Below are 16,488 nucleotides of genomic sequence, written 5' to 3'. Positions count from 1 at the left end.
TCTTTAAGAGATTAAATGAGACTAATGAAATTAATGAGATTAAAGATCACCTATTAATGGGCCTGCCCATTAAGGGGAATTTGATTAGATGAGATTGGTACGAAGGCCCCCACTTTTCGTTAATGAGGCACTGGTTTTCAAGGTTGTGATGCCTTCTAGCTCTGAAAAGTGTATAAATACTGAGGTGAGGTTTTACTTTGGGGCTTACAGATTGGAAATGTTTGTTTGGACATAGGTGACTCAGCGCAGCCAAACACAGATGTTGGTGCTTCTCTCTCTACTGACTATGTATGTATGGTCAGACATACATTTGTGATGTATGTATTGCTTATGATCAAGGCAGGTGGAAGCCCTGCCTGTTGATCTTTATTTCTCTGTATTTTCTCTTAAGTTCAAGGTGCGGATTCCCTCCCCCAACTAAGTGAATATGTGCTTGATTTAAGTGATTGTTGACCCACCCCCTAAAGTTGCCTTTTCTTTTAGAAAAGCACAAAGAACCTGTGATAGCAGGCCCTCCTGTGTATGTAGTGGTGCTTGTTTTTACAAAAGGACTAAGGGGACATGCATATAAAAGTGATAAGGTAGAGTATCTTTGATGCTTCCAACGTGGGAATCATTTCCACTAATGTAAATTGTAGCTCATCTCTGCCTTATCTTGTATGATTCTTGTTCATATTTCCACAAACCCATCTTCTAATATGCTGACAGTCTTCATTTTATTCTTATAGGTTATCACTTATAAATAAAAAATGGTTACTACTATTTAGGCTGTGCATTTGTAACCTTCTACCCACTCCTGTTTCTGTCATGCATGTCTGTCCTTGATAATTTTTTTTATACTATTTCTTAAGTGCCATTCACTTTTGGTAATAGATTATAGATCAAAAATCTATAATGCCACAATCTACTTAAACCTTAAGTTATCCATTGGTTGGTATTGCTTTGATACTTTGGAGATGATATTATTCTTCTTCATCTATTAGGGTTTCCCTACCTAAGTTTATATACCAATCTCTTAGATGACCATGGATCTCATTGCAGAGGTACCACAGCAAAGGGCTTCTTAAACTTTTTCCACTCATGACCCCTTCAGTTCTTCCTTAAACTGTGGGTTTAAGTTTAAGTTTAAGAAGTGCTACATAGTGTTCTGGAGCTGCAGGCAGTCAGTACAATGTCATAGACATACAATGCAAATAGAAACAGCTGAAGGACCTTTCATTTAAAGGAAACATCTTGTCTTTTTGAATTTTGCTCTGGATATCCTCCAAACAACCCCAAACACTTCTACAGAATAAATCTTACACCTTGATTGATGCCAATATGGGGGGAATGATAAACAATCTCATCTCTGTGGTTGTACCTGTCACAGAGTCTCAAACACTTAATATATGCATACCATGTACTTTGCTGAAAGCCTTCTGAAGATGCCTTTGGTTGTATTTCAAGTAGCAAAGGATACACTAAGTTTTAAGTCTAATTAGAAAATATACATGAAAGGAAAATGCCAACATATGTCACCAAAAAACAAAACAAACCAACAGAAGAGGCTCTAAAAGAGAAGAAAATCCTTTTGCCCCCTTTCCAGAAATATTCAACATACTCATTATTCAAGCAATAGTCTCTTTCAGTAGCTATTTAGAAGACTGATTAGTGGCTACTTAGAAGACTGATTATTTGCTTCTGTAAAGCAGAAAAAAATATTAGAAACGGAAAGACACCAATTTTGCATACTAACAGGTTATTTTATTAAGTTTAGCACTGTGGTCCACTCAAAACAAATAAATGGCACAAATGATTAAAAAAAGTGGCATAGCATTCTGATGACTTAACTTCTGGTTCCAAAGTGCTATTGCCTTTTTATAGGAACAATGTACAAACCCATATACGTGTCTATAAACCAGTTATCCCCATCCTCTCTAAAAGCCCTGGAAAACACAGATACACAAATTTAAGAAAGAAGTTAGATTATCTTCACTAATTTTTCTAATGCTCTCAAACAACATTTCCCAATATATATTTTGATTCAATTAGTCAGCTGGGTAGCACAGCAGACAGTGTGCTGGATTTGGGATTCAGAAAAGACTTGAGTTTAAATCCCACCTCAATTATTTAATAGCTAAGTAACCATGGGCAAATCATTTAACCTCTTGTGACCTCAGTTTCCTAATCTGAAAAGTGGGGATAATAATTAGCACTATTTTACAGAGGTATTGTGAGGAGCAAATGAGATAAACATATAGTCTGCAAACCTTAAAGTGCTATATAAATGCTATTACTATCACTGAGACCATTTGCGGGAAATGTAAGAATTGTAACTCTACTAATCTACCAAAGTGGCTTTGTGGTCCTTGTTTTCTTCTGAGTTTGCCATGGACTTTAAGCTTCCAGTTACTTTTTTGCTCTCACTTAATTTTTATGGTTACATTACAAAATAGTAATGGCAAGATTTTGAAAGACAACTTCCTGGAGTTAGACCTCAGTAATGATATATGGGACGTAGGCCTCAGATGAGAGGCTTAATCATTTCCTACTCTCTGGGTATGCCAAATAGCTCTGGTATCATAAATGACCTAAGAAGCAGAGATATAAACCAATCAACAAAGAAGAATTTTGTGAACATTGAAAAGAGGCAAGCTTTTCAACAAGATGAAGGATTAACTACAGGAGAATGAGTGATATGATAAATAAAAACAGACTCCACAGAAAGATGGCACTAGTCAGAGATCACAAGGCTGTGAGTCTATTATTCAGTAAAGCTGAAAACCAGCTTCTCCTATGGATAGAATCAGCCTTAAAAGGTTAGTAAATATGCTTCAGACTAACTTTAATAAGTGAGCCTTTTCACACTTTCAGAAACAGTAAAGGAGATATATTCAATATTGTAGGAAAACAACTTTAATGACTGGAGCCAGAGGAGCAATGTCTTCAACCATTTGGGAGGCCAGGGAGGTTTAGCTCAGAGCCAAAAGAAATCCTAGGAAACAGGCCGAGATATGATTCTGGGAAGGATTAAAAAATTTTTTTTCAAGATCTGGTAAGCATTTAGATCCTAAATTTCCTACATGATACTAAGTGTCATCTTTTTTTTGTTTTGCATACAATACCAACAAGGTTGAGGTTCAGAAGAATAGACACCTTATAATCTGTGCTTGCTGAGGTAATCTTTGTCTATATGATAACATATTGAAAATGTGTTTATTTCTATGATTTGGAGGGAAAGGTGTGATTTTCCTAGCTGTTGGTGTTTTGGTTTTTTTTTTTTTTTTTAAATATTAACCCTGTCTTGGCTCTAAATCAAATTATCCATATCTCATTTAGGACAGTTTAAGGCAATCAACTTCCTTGCGGCTAGTTAAGAGCCATCTAGTAAGGGCCTAGAAAGATCCTGTGAAGCTAGAGCAGAAAAAAAAGCCAGTAACTCCTTAGGGAAAATGGGAATAGTTGTAGACTTTGATAACTTAACCTACTCTCTCAAATACTTCTATCCAAATATACAAAAGTATAATGAGTACTTTTTCTACTTCTCATCCAGTGACAGAATAGTAATAAAATTTTCTATTTTGTTAGGGAAGGAGAAATGTATTCATTTACTGTTACATGATGAGTGTAAGTCACCTTACAAATACGATGTAAATACCAAAGAAAGGAAATACGTTAGTTAGGACTGAATGCTATTACTCCTTCATAGAACATGTTTTATCATTTGGTGTTAATCCCCTGACTTTGATTTGCACAATAAATTTCACATCTGGGAAGAAAGCAAAAAATCTGGTAAGCCAATTACCTATTTTGTTCATACCTAATAAACCAGTTTCTACACCATCTTCAGTCTTCAAATTCTCAGCATGCAATTCTGTAAATACAAAAGGAGGTTTAGATTGGTAAAAAAATTTAGTTCCTAATAAATCAGAAAGCACTTATTCATCAACTTTGTGAAAGGAACCTGGACTTTAAAAATAAAAAAAACCAGCCCTCAAGCTTATATTCTAGTAAGTGAAATAGGTATACATACAAAGACATACAAAGTACAAGGTAATATTGGAGGATGAGGGAGAGTTGTGATCAGGAAAAAACCTTGAGTAGGAATTCCTGAGTTAAGTGTTAAGCAAGGTTAAGGCTTCTAAGAGGTAAAGGAGTAGAAAGCTTCAAAAGCACAGACAGAACGTCACACGTAAAGGACAGTAAGGAGGCCAGTTTGCCTAATTTAAAGAGTTTTGAAAGATAGGACATGTAATAAATCTGGAAGGTAAGGTGAAGTATTTTTGTATCTCAAAGGCATATGATCTTTTGTGGAACATGTCAGACCTATGCTTCATTAATATCACTTTGGCAGCTCTGTGAAAGACTGAGAGGTGAGACGCTTAGAAGACCAATAAGGAGGCTTTGTAATAGGCCAGATAAGAGGCAAATGGCTGCAATGGAAAGAAAATTACAAGTAACAGATGCAAGAGCTTGGGGGGGCAAAAAAATTTTCATGACTAGCCAACTGACTGGATAAGGAAGATGAGTTTAGAGTGATTGTGAGCTCTTGTAAGGGGGATAATAATACCCTAACCACAAATAAGGAAATTCATTAAGAGGAAACAGCACTGACAGGAAACATCAGAGGAGTATTTGGGGGTGGAACTTAATCCTTCAAACATTATGATAAATTGTCTTTTCTGTATGAAACCTACCATGGACACTAGGTAGCAATGCCTTCCATTAGGAATCATGCAAAATGAGGGGGGACAAAGTGGATTCTGGATTGAGTTCCTAACAAAGATTTTTTTTCATTTTTATTTTATCTCTGCATCCTGACTTTCCTCAAGTCCCACCTTCTGTAAGAAGCCTTTACTAGTCCTAACTTTAGAGCCTTCCTTCTGAGATTATTTCCTATTTATCCTGTATACAATCTGTTCATACAGTTGTTTGTATGTTGTCTCCTCCATCAGACTATGAGCTCTTTGAGGAAAGGGGCTGTTTTTGGCCACATATTTATCCCTAGGACATAGCAAAAAGTAAATACTTATTGACTTGACTATATGTACACATAATCCTTGTAAAGTTTCACATAACTAAGGTAGGTAGGTACTACCTTCCTTTTATTTAAAAAAAAAAAAACAAAACTCCAGACATTGATAAGATAAATGGTCTAAATTCAGACTAGTGTTTCCAAACTTTTTTGATTCTGTATCTCTTATCAATAAAAAAATTTTTGAGCACCTACCCCTAATACACAAATTTACTTATTTATAAGTTATAAAGGTGCTACTGTACTAATTATCTATATTACAAAATTTTCACAATATGATGAAATAATATCTGATCCTATAATACAGAACTATAGGACCAAGTACAGGAGTGATATGCATGGTCAGACCAGCATTTCAGGATAATAATCCCTTTGGCAACTGTGTGTAGAACAGACTGGAGAAAAGAGATCTGAGACAAGAAATCAATTAGGAAGTTACTGCAACAGCAGGGGATGATGAAAGCCTGAAATACGGCAGCAGCTGGGGGTAGAGAGAAGGGCAGTTTCAACTGATGTTGTACTACCAGCTAATATAGTGCTCAGGTTTTAATTAGGCTATAACCGTCTAGAGCCCAAATAAGACCAAAAGGGAGAGACTGGGAGGGTGCATAGCTATGGAAGGAATCATATTGTTAGGCAGTAAAGGATGAAGAAGGGTTAGTATATCTGACTGGAAAACAATCCTAGGGAGGCAGGTGATTATGAAGTGGAGGGTGAGATGTGATCCATCTAACTACTGCTGGATCTCCACTACTAATTTTACTATGAAAGTGCTTGAAAAGTATTTGTTGGAAGTATAAGCCAATGAATTGCCATTTTTAAAAGAGCCCCTAACTCCAGCACTTCCATATCATTGGTTTTCCGACTTCCATAAAAGATGATAAAAAAAGATTTTTTAAAATGGCAATGACAAGTAATAAACTGAGCTAATAGCAGCTTCCATACAATGAAATCAGTATGCTTAATCGCTCTGGGACAGTAGTTGGTGAGTATCTGGGGGGCTCTATCAAATCTGGCCTCAGACTCTCCCCAGAGATGTCTTAACCCGGTCTGCCCGTTTCCTCCTCCGTAAAATGAGCTGGAGAAGGAAATGATAAACCACTCCAGTATTTTAACCAAGAAAATCCCAAGCGGGTTCCCAAAGAATAGAACACTGAGATGACTGAACCAGTGGGTCGGTAAGGTATCCGAGTATTAAGACCCCACCTCCCCACTCGCCCTCCGCAAACAAGCCTTTACCAGTCCTTCCTCTGAGACCGTCCCCCATTTTAACCTGTACAGACTTGAATCGTTTCCATCTAGTTTTCCCAGTATTAGACAGAGGTCCTTGAAGGCAGGGGCTGCCTTCTGCCTCTGTCACCAGCAGCACTTTGCACAGTGCCTGGACAAGTACTAGCTGACTAACGGACAAGCCGAGGTCCCACGCCCCTCCACTCGGCCGTCGGCCCGGCATTGCTCGGCGCCCCCACGCTCCCCGGGCAGTCCCAGTACCTTTCACGACCATGTAGACGATAGCTAGCAGGAAGGCAAGGAGGGCGGCGAAAAGAAGAGAACAGACCACCGACAGGACCCGCACCGGCCACCGCTGGCCACGGGGAGTTCGGGCGGCCTCCGGGACTCTCACGGTCACCCCATTCTGTTTCTGCAGCTGAGGCGGCGGCGTGTCCGCCAAGAGCTCCGCTCGCAGGTCCCGAACCACTTCGTCCACCCCTCCGTCCTCGTCATCATCCTCGCCTTCCCCCCAGCTACCCCCAACCTGGGAGGGGGAGGCGTTGGCAGGCAGGACCAGGGAGGCCGGAGGCCCGAGTCCACGCTGGCGAATCGATCGGCTCCCACTAGCCAAGAACGACATGGCGGGAAAACGGACAACGGAACCCGGAAGCTCAGGGATTTCCTCCCTCCCCCTTCCCCCCATTAGCCAATTAGCGCCCCGAAGGCTCTCCGGGGCCTACCAAAAAAAGACCTGGGGGGAGCGCCCCAAGCATGGGGAGGGGGCCGCAAGAGCGCCCGGGAAAAGTGCAACGAGAAATGAACCCCACGCTGGGGACTGAGGGAGGAGGAAGGCAGAGGGAAGCAGGGGTAAACGGAGAAGAGGACGGGAGGGGAAAGCAGACATCTCCAACAGGACAGCGTCCCCCCCTCCCCCCACCGGCGGTGTAGGGTCCCAGCCCCCAGACCTCCGCCTCCACCACCGCGTAGCCTCCAGGCAAGCCGCGTGCCTCACGGCCCAGCAGGCCACTCCTAAGCCGCAAATTCGGGCGCTCGGTCCTAGCGCCCGCCGCCATTGCTGCCGTCCGCACCCCTCTGAAACCCCTTCCCTAGTCCGTCTGCTTTTTTCTTCCGTCGTCCCCTCTTAGGCACGCGAGGGGGCTTTCTCGTCTTCCGCCTACACGGCATCTTTAGCGCGCGACGGCCTGTCTCTTCTCTTGCCTAAACTGCTTCTTCCCATCCCCCTATTCGGCTTTCAACCTCCCCACTTCCACACTTCCCTTCTCGCGCAGTGCCGCGTCACGCTCGCCGCTCTTCACCCCGGCCATCGCGTGCTTCGCCAGTCTCGCGCTTTCTCACCCGGTGCCTTCCGCGTCCACGAGCCCCCTCCTCTTCCCCTCCTCCCTCCCCTTTTCCTCCCCCCTCCCCCGCCCAACCTCGAGCGGCGCGCGCGCGCATCCTGTCCCAGCCACCGCTAACGCTAGAAGCTGCTTCCCCCCCTCCTGGCTCCCCGGCGGCCTCAGGTTTGTGGGGCGTGCGTAACTCGGGTGGGGGGTAAAGGCGGCAGCCCCCCCACTGCCCCTCCCCCTACGGGGTGAGGTGGCTGTTAGGCCCGGGAGGCTGGGGCCTACGTACTCTTCTCTTCCCCGGGGGAAGTTGGTGGAGTTTTCCCGGCGGGGGACTCGGCGCAGAAACTTCCTCCGTCCCCCTCCCCCCCTCCATGCAGGCGACGCCGAGCGAGGCCGAGGCCGGGGGCGAATCGCCGCAGAGCTGCGTGCAAGCTGCGCGCTCTGATTGGACGGCGGGGAAGCCAGTCAGCTTATTGGCCCCGCTGATCCCGCCCCGCAGCTCCGGGCAGCCTCTACCCTTTGGCCCCAGCGGGCGCCAGCCACTCAGATCGCTCCTTGTTGGAATGTGTAGCGGCAGCGGCCGCCGCCGGAGCAGCCTCAGCCCGACGATGAGGCCGGGGACGGGAGTCGAGCGTGGAGGCCTCATGGTGAGTGAAATGGAGAACCGCCCTCCACCGCGGGGTCCCGGGAACGGGGAGCGGAGACTGTCCAGCTCGAGCCTCTGCTCCAGCCCATGGGCCTCTGCGGACGGCTACCTGAGGAGACGGCCCTCGGTAAGGGAGCGGTGGGGCGGGGGAAAAGCGGCACAATGAAAAAAAGAAACAGGAAGCCTTCTCCCTGTGGGGAAGAAAAAAAAAGGTGGACGGAGGAGAAGGCCTGAGGTGGCGGGATCTGGCTCTGACGGAGGGAAATGGAGGGCGGAGTAGCACAAAGGAAAGGCTGTGGGTCCCTGGGAGGTGGGTATTACTGTGGCGAAGATGGAGGAGGGAGCTCTGGACAGAACTGGTGGCTGGGTGGTGGCAGCAGAAGTCTGCTTTGGGGTGCAGGCCTGATTTGGCCAGGATAGTGAAGGGAGGAATGTGACTTGTAATGAAAGAAAGGAAAGAGTGAGCAAAGCTGGGTTGAGTTGCTAAGCGTGTAATTACTTTGTGTGATTGGGCACCTTTGTGGCCTAAATAAATTATTTGGATTTTATAAACTTAGTAAAGCAGGTACTCTTTCTATGGCACTTTTTGTACATAGCTTGCCGAATGGCCAACCAGCAGTAGTTATTTACTTTTAGAGCTGAAAGTGGTATGAAGTAGCTTTTCAGAGAGACAGAATGTTTTGATCTACCTTAGTAAGAATTTTTCGGGGAAATGACAGGTTTGACATTAGAAAAACAACCACAGGTAGCTTTTGTAGTATTCATTGAACCTTTTAAAATAACCCGTCATTTATTTGTAAGACAAAATAATTTAGTCTAAAATTTAAAAGCCGGCCTTGATACATAGGCAGAATAATAATGAGTTCTTTTCTTCCCCAGAATTGGTCTTAAAATGAGTTTTTCGTTTCCTTGGCATACTATATTTTAGCGCAGTAACTTACTAAGATACTAATTCTTTTTCGTCATTTTTGATTATCCATAAACAGGCAGTTTTTCTCCTCACTCTTCCCTCCCTTATAAAGTCCATATTTTATAAATGGTTAAGTCTCAAGTTCCTCAGTGTTGCCAAATACCTTACCACCTTACTTCAGTGATAACAATTCTTGATGCTTTGGGGGTGGGAAGACTTTATTGTTAATTGATGTTTTCTTCACTAACACTGTTTTTCAGATGGGACACCCTGGCATGCATTATCCACCCATGGGAATGCACCCTATGGGTCAGAGAGGAAATATGCAACCTGTACCTCATGGAATGATGCAGCAAATGATGCCCCCTATGGGAGGTCCTCCAATGGGACAAGTAAGACAGTTTTTAAAATTATATTTGCTTTGTAGCATTACTGTGATAAATAATTTAAAGCTTGGATAAGTGTTAGTAAATGAGTCTAAGATTCATATTTCCCCAAAAACACATTCAAAGGTTTCAAGTGAAATGAAATGTCGAATTCTGTCCGTAACCAGAGTTTTTGCTGTATTGAGGCTGTCGTCCACATAAAAATGCTCATCATTTCCATTTTGAATAGCAGTTTTTTGGTAGCTTAAAGGTTATGTTTTTAGTTGACTGATTGGATCTTTTCAGGCAAGTCAATTTTGTCTTATGCCCTAGCTGCAAATCTAGAAACTTTCTGTTCATTTCACCATGTCTTTTGTGGGTTACCCAACTGAGGTAAATGTATATAAGAATAGGAAAACCTACATCAACAACTTTGTTTAGGTGTTTGCCTTAGAATTTGAGTGTTATCGCATTTTTTGATACCAGAACAGTCTTCTTGCATTTTCCTGTTCCACATTGCTAATTTTCTGTAGGACATTTTTATTTTGAATTAAGAAAGTGCTTGTTGATTTTCTTCACTCCTATTGATGAACTATCCCTTCTCTCTCTAGTATAAATTGTAAATAGGAGTGATTTGTATCAGAAAGCTTCATTAGTGCTAACTCAGTGACCCTGTAGTGTTCTAATCAGGGAGAGTAACTAAATTCAGTAATTGTGACTGATATTTATACTTTAAGTCTGTTAGATGCTATGTGAAATATAAGTAGCTGGTTTCTCTCCATAAGAGTCTTGATATTGAAAAGTCATCAGAAATCTAGATTGTAATATCACATGGAGGCAATCAAGGGTGCTGAGTATGATCTTTCTCTAGTTAGTTTTGTTTAGTTTGATATTTGTTAAAAGATCATTGTTCATAGTGAAATTGCATAGCAGCCAGGAAGGAAAAAGAGTCCCTTTTTTTTTTTATTTTAAATTAAGAATAGAAAGGTTTATCACAAATACTTTTCTTCTGTGTAGTTTTTCTATAGTTAAACCAGTAAGTGGTTTAAAACTCTTTATTCAGAAGTATCTGGCCGAAGAGACTGGCTCTTTGCCTGTAGCATCTCTTTAAATAACTGAGCCATTGGCCTTCTGACCTAGGAACAACATAAGTTTCAAAATTCTCTTGGTGGTGGAAAAACAACTCTGTGATCCTTCTTCTGTTCCTTACAATCTCCCAAGCAGCAAGGAGCTCTTGGTTTCTTGATAGAGCTGCTCTAACTAGATATTGAGCTTTTAAAAAATATTTATTCTTTAAATGCTCTGGTTCTTATTTAAAATTAGTTTCTTTCCACAGAAAGATAAAATAAAACAATTTGCTACTGCCAGATGCTTCTCTCTTTTCTGGGGCCTTCTGTTTCCATTGGGCCAATCAAGGTAAGTTATGCAAGGGATTGACCTGCTTTTACCCTTGCTATGGTGCTATGGCACTATTTTTCAAAACCAAGACACTAGTTAGTCATTTTTTAATTAAATGCAAAGACTTTACCTTTTTATAATTGTTTTGGTTTGTCTTAGTATGCTGTCAGCTGGTCACAGTTTACCTTAAGGCCTTTCTCGTTTAGATGCTGAAGTGACCACTATCTTTTGGGGTTTATTTCCCAGTTAATTACATACTCTTTCAGACATTGGACAGTTGTGCTTTGTGGTTTTTCCCACGTTCTCTTCCAAAAGCCACCATGTCATGTGCTTGCACATGTCATTTGATTGCTCAAATTTTGAGGAGTCCATCTCTCTACTGACTCCTGTAAATATAACAAGTGGCTGTCTCAGGAATCTTCAACTCTGATCCACAGAGAGAATCTCATTCCATTACTTGCCGTAGATACTTATAGATGCTCCTATTTTTATTGATGTCTTTAGAATTTAAAAATGGAGCCCTGGATCTTGGCACAGCCAATTCTTGGTTATCAATGGTAACAGGAGACAGAGACAGCATGGATAATTAAAATCCATGGATGATTCAAATACTCCATTTAAACCCACACACTGTTAAACCACCAAAATATTACTAATAAATGGCAAAATTGTTTCACTTTTCATCTTCTTTCATTTCACTTGCCCATCCTCTGTAGAGGTATTCATGAGCAGTGAAATGGCTGGAAGTAAAAAGAAGTAAAAGCAAAGGACCTGTATGCATCGGAGTGCCAAAGTTGCGGGGGCGGGGTTTCTATCATATAGTTTAACCATTTCTGCAGTTTGATTAATAAAGTTTTGTCTTTGGGACTTAGAATTTGGGGAGTCTAGCTATGTGGTGGCTACTCTTCATATTTCATCCTAAGGTTGATTTGTAGGCTATGTGAAAAGCTAAAGTTGATGGCAGTCTTACATGTTCAGTACAAGTTAATGTGATTGATTTATGAAGTAAACTTCTTAAACTTTTTTTCTTATTTGCAAAATATTTCCTTAAAATTGGTTGAGAGAAAATCTAAAGATTTTCACTGCAACTTCATTCCTAATTCACATCAAAAAAGGCAGGAGGGGATTTGGCTTCATATGTTATACTTTAAAACATCAGTCCTTGCCCTTCATGATACTCATGAACCAAATTAAATGGGCTCAGTTATCTTATCTGCTCCTCGATAGTAAATTGAAAAACATTGAGCTAGTTTGTTTTTGACTCTTTCATGTTTGCTGTTGTCATTTCTCAGGTCCACTCGTTGGTTCTTCCTACTCCCAAATTAACATAGCTGTATGGTTGGTTACAGTAAATTGTTTCCAAATTCACAGAATCAGTTGTAGAGCCTGAAAGGAATTCATAAAGCATCCAAGTTTTGTGAACTATGTGCTACTCACAGAGTGTTCTAAGGACCACTAGTTTAAAATGTGCTAGATTTGAGAAGGAATAGCTAAAGACCCTGTTCTGTGCCTGTTTAAATTATATTGGAATAAAACTTCACAGAATTTAATGTGGTAGAATTGCCTAGGCTATCTTGCTCCATGCCCTTTGTTAGTAATTCTTTGTCTTTTTGTTAATAATTCTTTGTCTTTAGAATGTATTTATCTTGCTCTTTTCCCCAGGAATAACATTTACAAACCAGACATTTTTGAAGTTCCTATTTTTCTGCCCTACTCACACCTTTTTCACTTATACTTTAGGAAGCTGTGTGACCTTTGGCAAGTCATTTAACCTCTCCTCCCTTGCTTTCTTTAATCTGTAAAATGAGTTCAGAGTATGTGATATTTCCTGGCTCTTAAGATTTTGATTTTCAAATGTGGTGTCAGAGAGTAATTTATAAAAGAATTTTTATGACATAGTATGGAAGGGAAGGAAGAAAAAAGTGGTTGGAATTTTATTAATAATAGATTTTTGGCCTTGATTATAAGCTTTTGCAAATGAAAGTATTTTTGTATTTCACAAATGTGCATCAATTTCCTACTCTTAGAAGGGAAGCTACAGTCCTGTCTTGAAACTCTAGTCTTCAGATGCTCAGTAGAGCTTTACTGGAGTATTAATTAATTAATTAACCCTTCTAACTGAACTCCATGCCTGTAGTTTTATTCCACCTTAGATTAGTTTCTGCTTGCAATCTGATGCTAGATTAGCCTTCTTTAAAGTGCTGCTTTCATTGAGTAACTACTTTAGTCTTCCTCCAGTAATTCCCATGTTTGTCTATGATAAAAACCAAACTTTTAAACTTCTAAGATCTTTAACATTTTGCTCTCAAACTCTGTATCTAACCTTATCCCTTAAAAATAGCTGCCCAACTCAAACCACTATCTCTAAACCCGGACTAACCCTTAAGTTTATATAGAATACTCTCCTTTTTCTTTTTCTCCCTGCTCTCCCAACAGACAGCTGGAATGCCTCTGCCTGTTTAAAACACACAACTCAACTTCTATCTCCTCTAAAGGCCATCCATGACTGTCCTATATTTGTGCCACTATTTCGACTTTTAATGCAATTTCTTACTATATAATTTATCTTTACACATTTTATTATTTTATCCCTGCAACTTGATTATAAGGTCTTGGAAGGTAGACAGTGAATTAGAAAGAATACTAAATTTTGAGTTGGCAATGAATTTGAAACCCAGCTCTGCTATTTAGTGTGTTACTTGGACAAATCATGTGACCTTGGTTTCCTCATCTGTAAAATGAAGGGATATTGGGCTGGATGGTCCCAGATCCCTTCAGCTCTAAATCTGTGATCCTATGACTTAACAGTTTTTTCACCCTTATCCCTCTCAGTACTTTGAGTATAGTAGATGCTCAAATATTTTTAAATAAATGAATGCAATACACTTTCCTCCAAAGAAGATATAATGCAGGTGGTTATTCTTAGCTAGGACATATGCAGCTTAATTCAAATGTCCTTGTATCTTAAGTTCATAAGGTGATTTAAACTACTTGGGGGAAATATTTGGAGAAAGGCTATTAACTCTTCTGTTCACATTAGTTTTAATATTCAAGTATCCACAAAATCAAATGTCATTGAACTTGGACACTACCTGGTAGTAAAGAGTGACATTAGTTACTCAGCTTGTGTATGCAAAGTATTTAAATGGAGAATAGATTGTGTTGATAATATACTCATCATTTAATAGATTGGTTGTCTTAAAAGGGGTGTAAATAATTTAGATTAAATGTGGATGTTCACAGCTTTAATGGTCCAACAGTATCTACTAGACACATCTATAGGAACAAAGGATGCCAGCAAAAACGCATGACTTAGAAAAGAATTATCTTAGTCTAATCTTCATTATGAACTACGCCCCAAACACAATGAATTCTGTCACTATCACACACATTTTTATTACAAGTCAGAATATAGATTCATTTTCATTTTTTTCATTTGGGCGCTTAATAAAATCAGAATCCAATTAACCAAAGCCCTCTTTTACCTGGAATTTTTTACCCCTGTACATGGTTCATGAAGAAGAGATGGTCTGGAAAAGTAGAGTGGGGCCAGAACTTAGAAATCCATGAATTCTAAGCTAAAGGGGTTAGGAGTAGGAGATGGTTTTTGAACTGGAAATTGTCACCATAGAAGCTGTTTTTAAGAAAATTGCTCTTTCAGCCCTGTGTTAACAAATATATTTGGAAAAGAAGGGTAGAGGCAAGCTTGTGGCAGTAGAGTTGGGATGAATATAGAAACAATAAGAATTACAGATGTTTACATAACTGTCTATACAGGCATATTGTTATAAAAGTATGTATGTGTGCTTACTGGAAAAGAGTATCCAAGCAGGGGGGAGAAAGAATTGGATTTGGTAAGTAGAGGAGAGCAGAAATGGAGACAGGACAAAAGAGCTGACAGATAAAAATGTTAATATAGAAAACAAAATAGACACCTATTAATCATTGTGGATGGTGGGAGGGTGAAGGGCACTTGTCACTAATGTAACTTTTAATATCTGAAACTTGTCAGTCATGAAGCATTTTATAGATGTTAAGATTTTGTGGACACTTTTCACACCTGAGACTGACCCACTGTTTCTCACATCCAAACGATCTTTTATACTTTGTCAGATTTTGATGGATGGTATTGTGAATAAGTTAAAAAACTCTAAGCCAGAAGCTGTTATTGCTCCTTTTAATACCTCTTTTTTCCCATTCTCCCTTTCAGACTTCACTGTGTCTTTAAATGTATTGATTACTGAGGTGGCAGCTAAGATATTTCTTTCTGTTTGACTGAGGATAATGAATTCTATGTTTGGAACTACCTCTATCCTGGTGTCTATCCTAGACTCCTTGAGCAAAACATCTTTGTGGACAAAAAGTATTGTGGTCGATAAAGACAAAGACTTGCAGTAATGGGTTTAAAATTTGTGGGCTTGCTCCTGCTGATTTTTGACACTTGTGTGTAGGTAGACCTGTGTCTGTCTCAAATTTGAGTACTACATCTAATCACATGGAAAAGGATTAAAGCATTAGCAGAAACGAATCCAGTGGATTCCAGTGGATCTTTATCTTGATCTTTGATCCTTTTTATTTTAGCATTTGTTGGCTGGTTTCATATTAAAATTTAACAAGTGTTATGTTCTACACTTCTTGTTTCTGTTTGTATTACATATTTTCTTTTAGCTTATGGGAATAAACATTAAGTGACAGTTTGCACATTTAGCTTATGTGTGTATTGAGCTAACCAGAGAAATATGTTGCTTTGCTGAAAGATTGCTTTTTTATGAATTTTAGTCTTTATTTTTGTGAACAGAGATACAGTACAGAGGATAGTGATCATCTTCTTGAAGATAACACTGACTTTTTTTTCCAATAAGAAGTAGTAGGTTCCTTTTGGACTTCTGATTTAGTAATTTATAACGTTCTGTTAGAATGTTGCACTGTAATATTGCAGTTAAATGTGCATACTACTATAATTTGCACAGTTCATTTGACTTCGCAAGTTTATCTTCTAAGTTTTTCATCTCGTGGGATCACATCTAGAAATCTTTGTCCCTCCACTTCGATACTTTTTAAGAAAGCAAGATATTCTTTGCTTAAATATTACTAATGTATTTGATGTAGCCCCTTGATAGAAATTCTTGATATATATTTTGTTTTTTTTTTAATTTTGAAGTACTCTAAGTGAGTGAGGGGTAGCCAAGTCTCATTGTCTAGTAATTACATTTTCATGACTAATGTGATGTATGCTGTGACTTTTTGTAACTTAACTGTTTCCTGTTTCCCTTATTTCTTGTAGGAGAGAACTACCTAATAGGAGTAAGTAGGCAAAGTATGAGGTAGTAGAAGGGGACAGGACTTGGTATTATTATTACAGGCTAGGAAAAGAAGAAAGCCATAGCTCTATATCTAGGTTTCTCTGGTTACATTAGGTAGGAGTTTGAAGTTATGCTTTCAAACTGACATGTCATAAATTTCTTCAACTTTACCTCAGGTCGTGAACCTTCAGCTTGAGAAATAGCATGATAGTCTCATTTTTGTATTATAACAGTATCATATGGCAAGATTACATTTTTTCAAAAATAAATACTAGTGTATTTATATTAGCATAT

The 16,488-nt window shown here is 39.9% G+C and overlaps 2 protein-coding genes across 22 annotated transcripts in view; one reads left to right on the top strand and one right to left on the bottom strand.

Annotated features, from left to right (window-relative positions):
- The window catches only part of ARL6IP6 (ARF like GTPase 6 interacting protein 6), a 70,058-nt gene extending 62,831 nt beyond the window's left edge, over positions 1–7,227 (bottom strand). For 2 of the 6 annotated variants that reach the window (XR_011967631.1, XM_072611996.1), the window contains exons 1-2: positions 6,506–7,040; positions 3,785–3,853 (exon numbers count right to left, since the gene is read on the bottom strand). Coding sequence is in view for 4 of the 6 variants with exons in the window: in XM_072611996.1 (XP_072468097.1) it covers positions 3,785–3,853; positions 6,506–6,929 (493 nt within the window). In the remaining 2 variants the exon portion in view is untranslated. Of the gene's footprint in view, positions 1–1,721; positions 3,000–3,784; positions 3,854–6,505 lie in introns of those variants that run through there. The other 4 variants (XM_072611997.1, XR_011967632.1, XM_072611994.1 and 1 more) reach the window with 4 other exon arrangements.
- Positions 7,200–16,488, top strand: part of PRPF40A (pre-mRNA processing factor 40 homolog A) — a 54,232-nt gene continuing 44,943 nt past the window's right edge. For 4 of the 16 annotated variants that reach the window (XM_072611993.1, XM_072611983.1, XM_072611992.1 and 1 more), the window contains exons 1-2: positions 7,573–8,219; positions 9,389–9,520. In XM_072611993.1, the coding sequence (XP_072468094.1) occupies positions 7,944–8,219; positions 9,389–9,520 (408 nt within the window). In that variant the 5' untranslated portion in view covers positions 7,573–7,943. Of the gene's footprint in view, positions 8,346–9,388; positions 9,521–10,829; positions 10,910–16,488 lie in introns of all 16 variants that reach the window. The other 12 variants (XM_072611982.1, XM_072611980.1, XM_072611979.1 and 9 more) reach the window with 9 other exon arrangements.

The sequence above is a fragment of the Notamacropus eugenii genome, chromosome 5 (genome assembly GCF_028372415.1).
Source record: "Notamacropus eugenii isolate mMacEug1 chromosome 5, mMacEug1.pri_v2, whole genome shotgun sequence".
Classification (NCBI taxonomy): domain Eukaryota; kingdom Metazoa; phylum Chordata; class Mammalia; order Diprotodontia; family Macropodidae; genus Notamacropus; species Notamacropus eugenii.
Note: the sequence above shows the minus strand (reverse complement) of the source record. Positions and strands in the feature narration are given on the sequence as shown.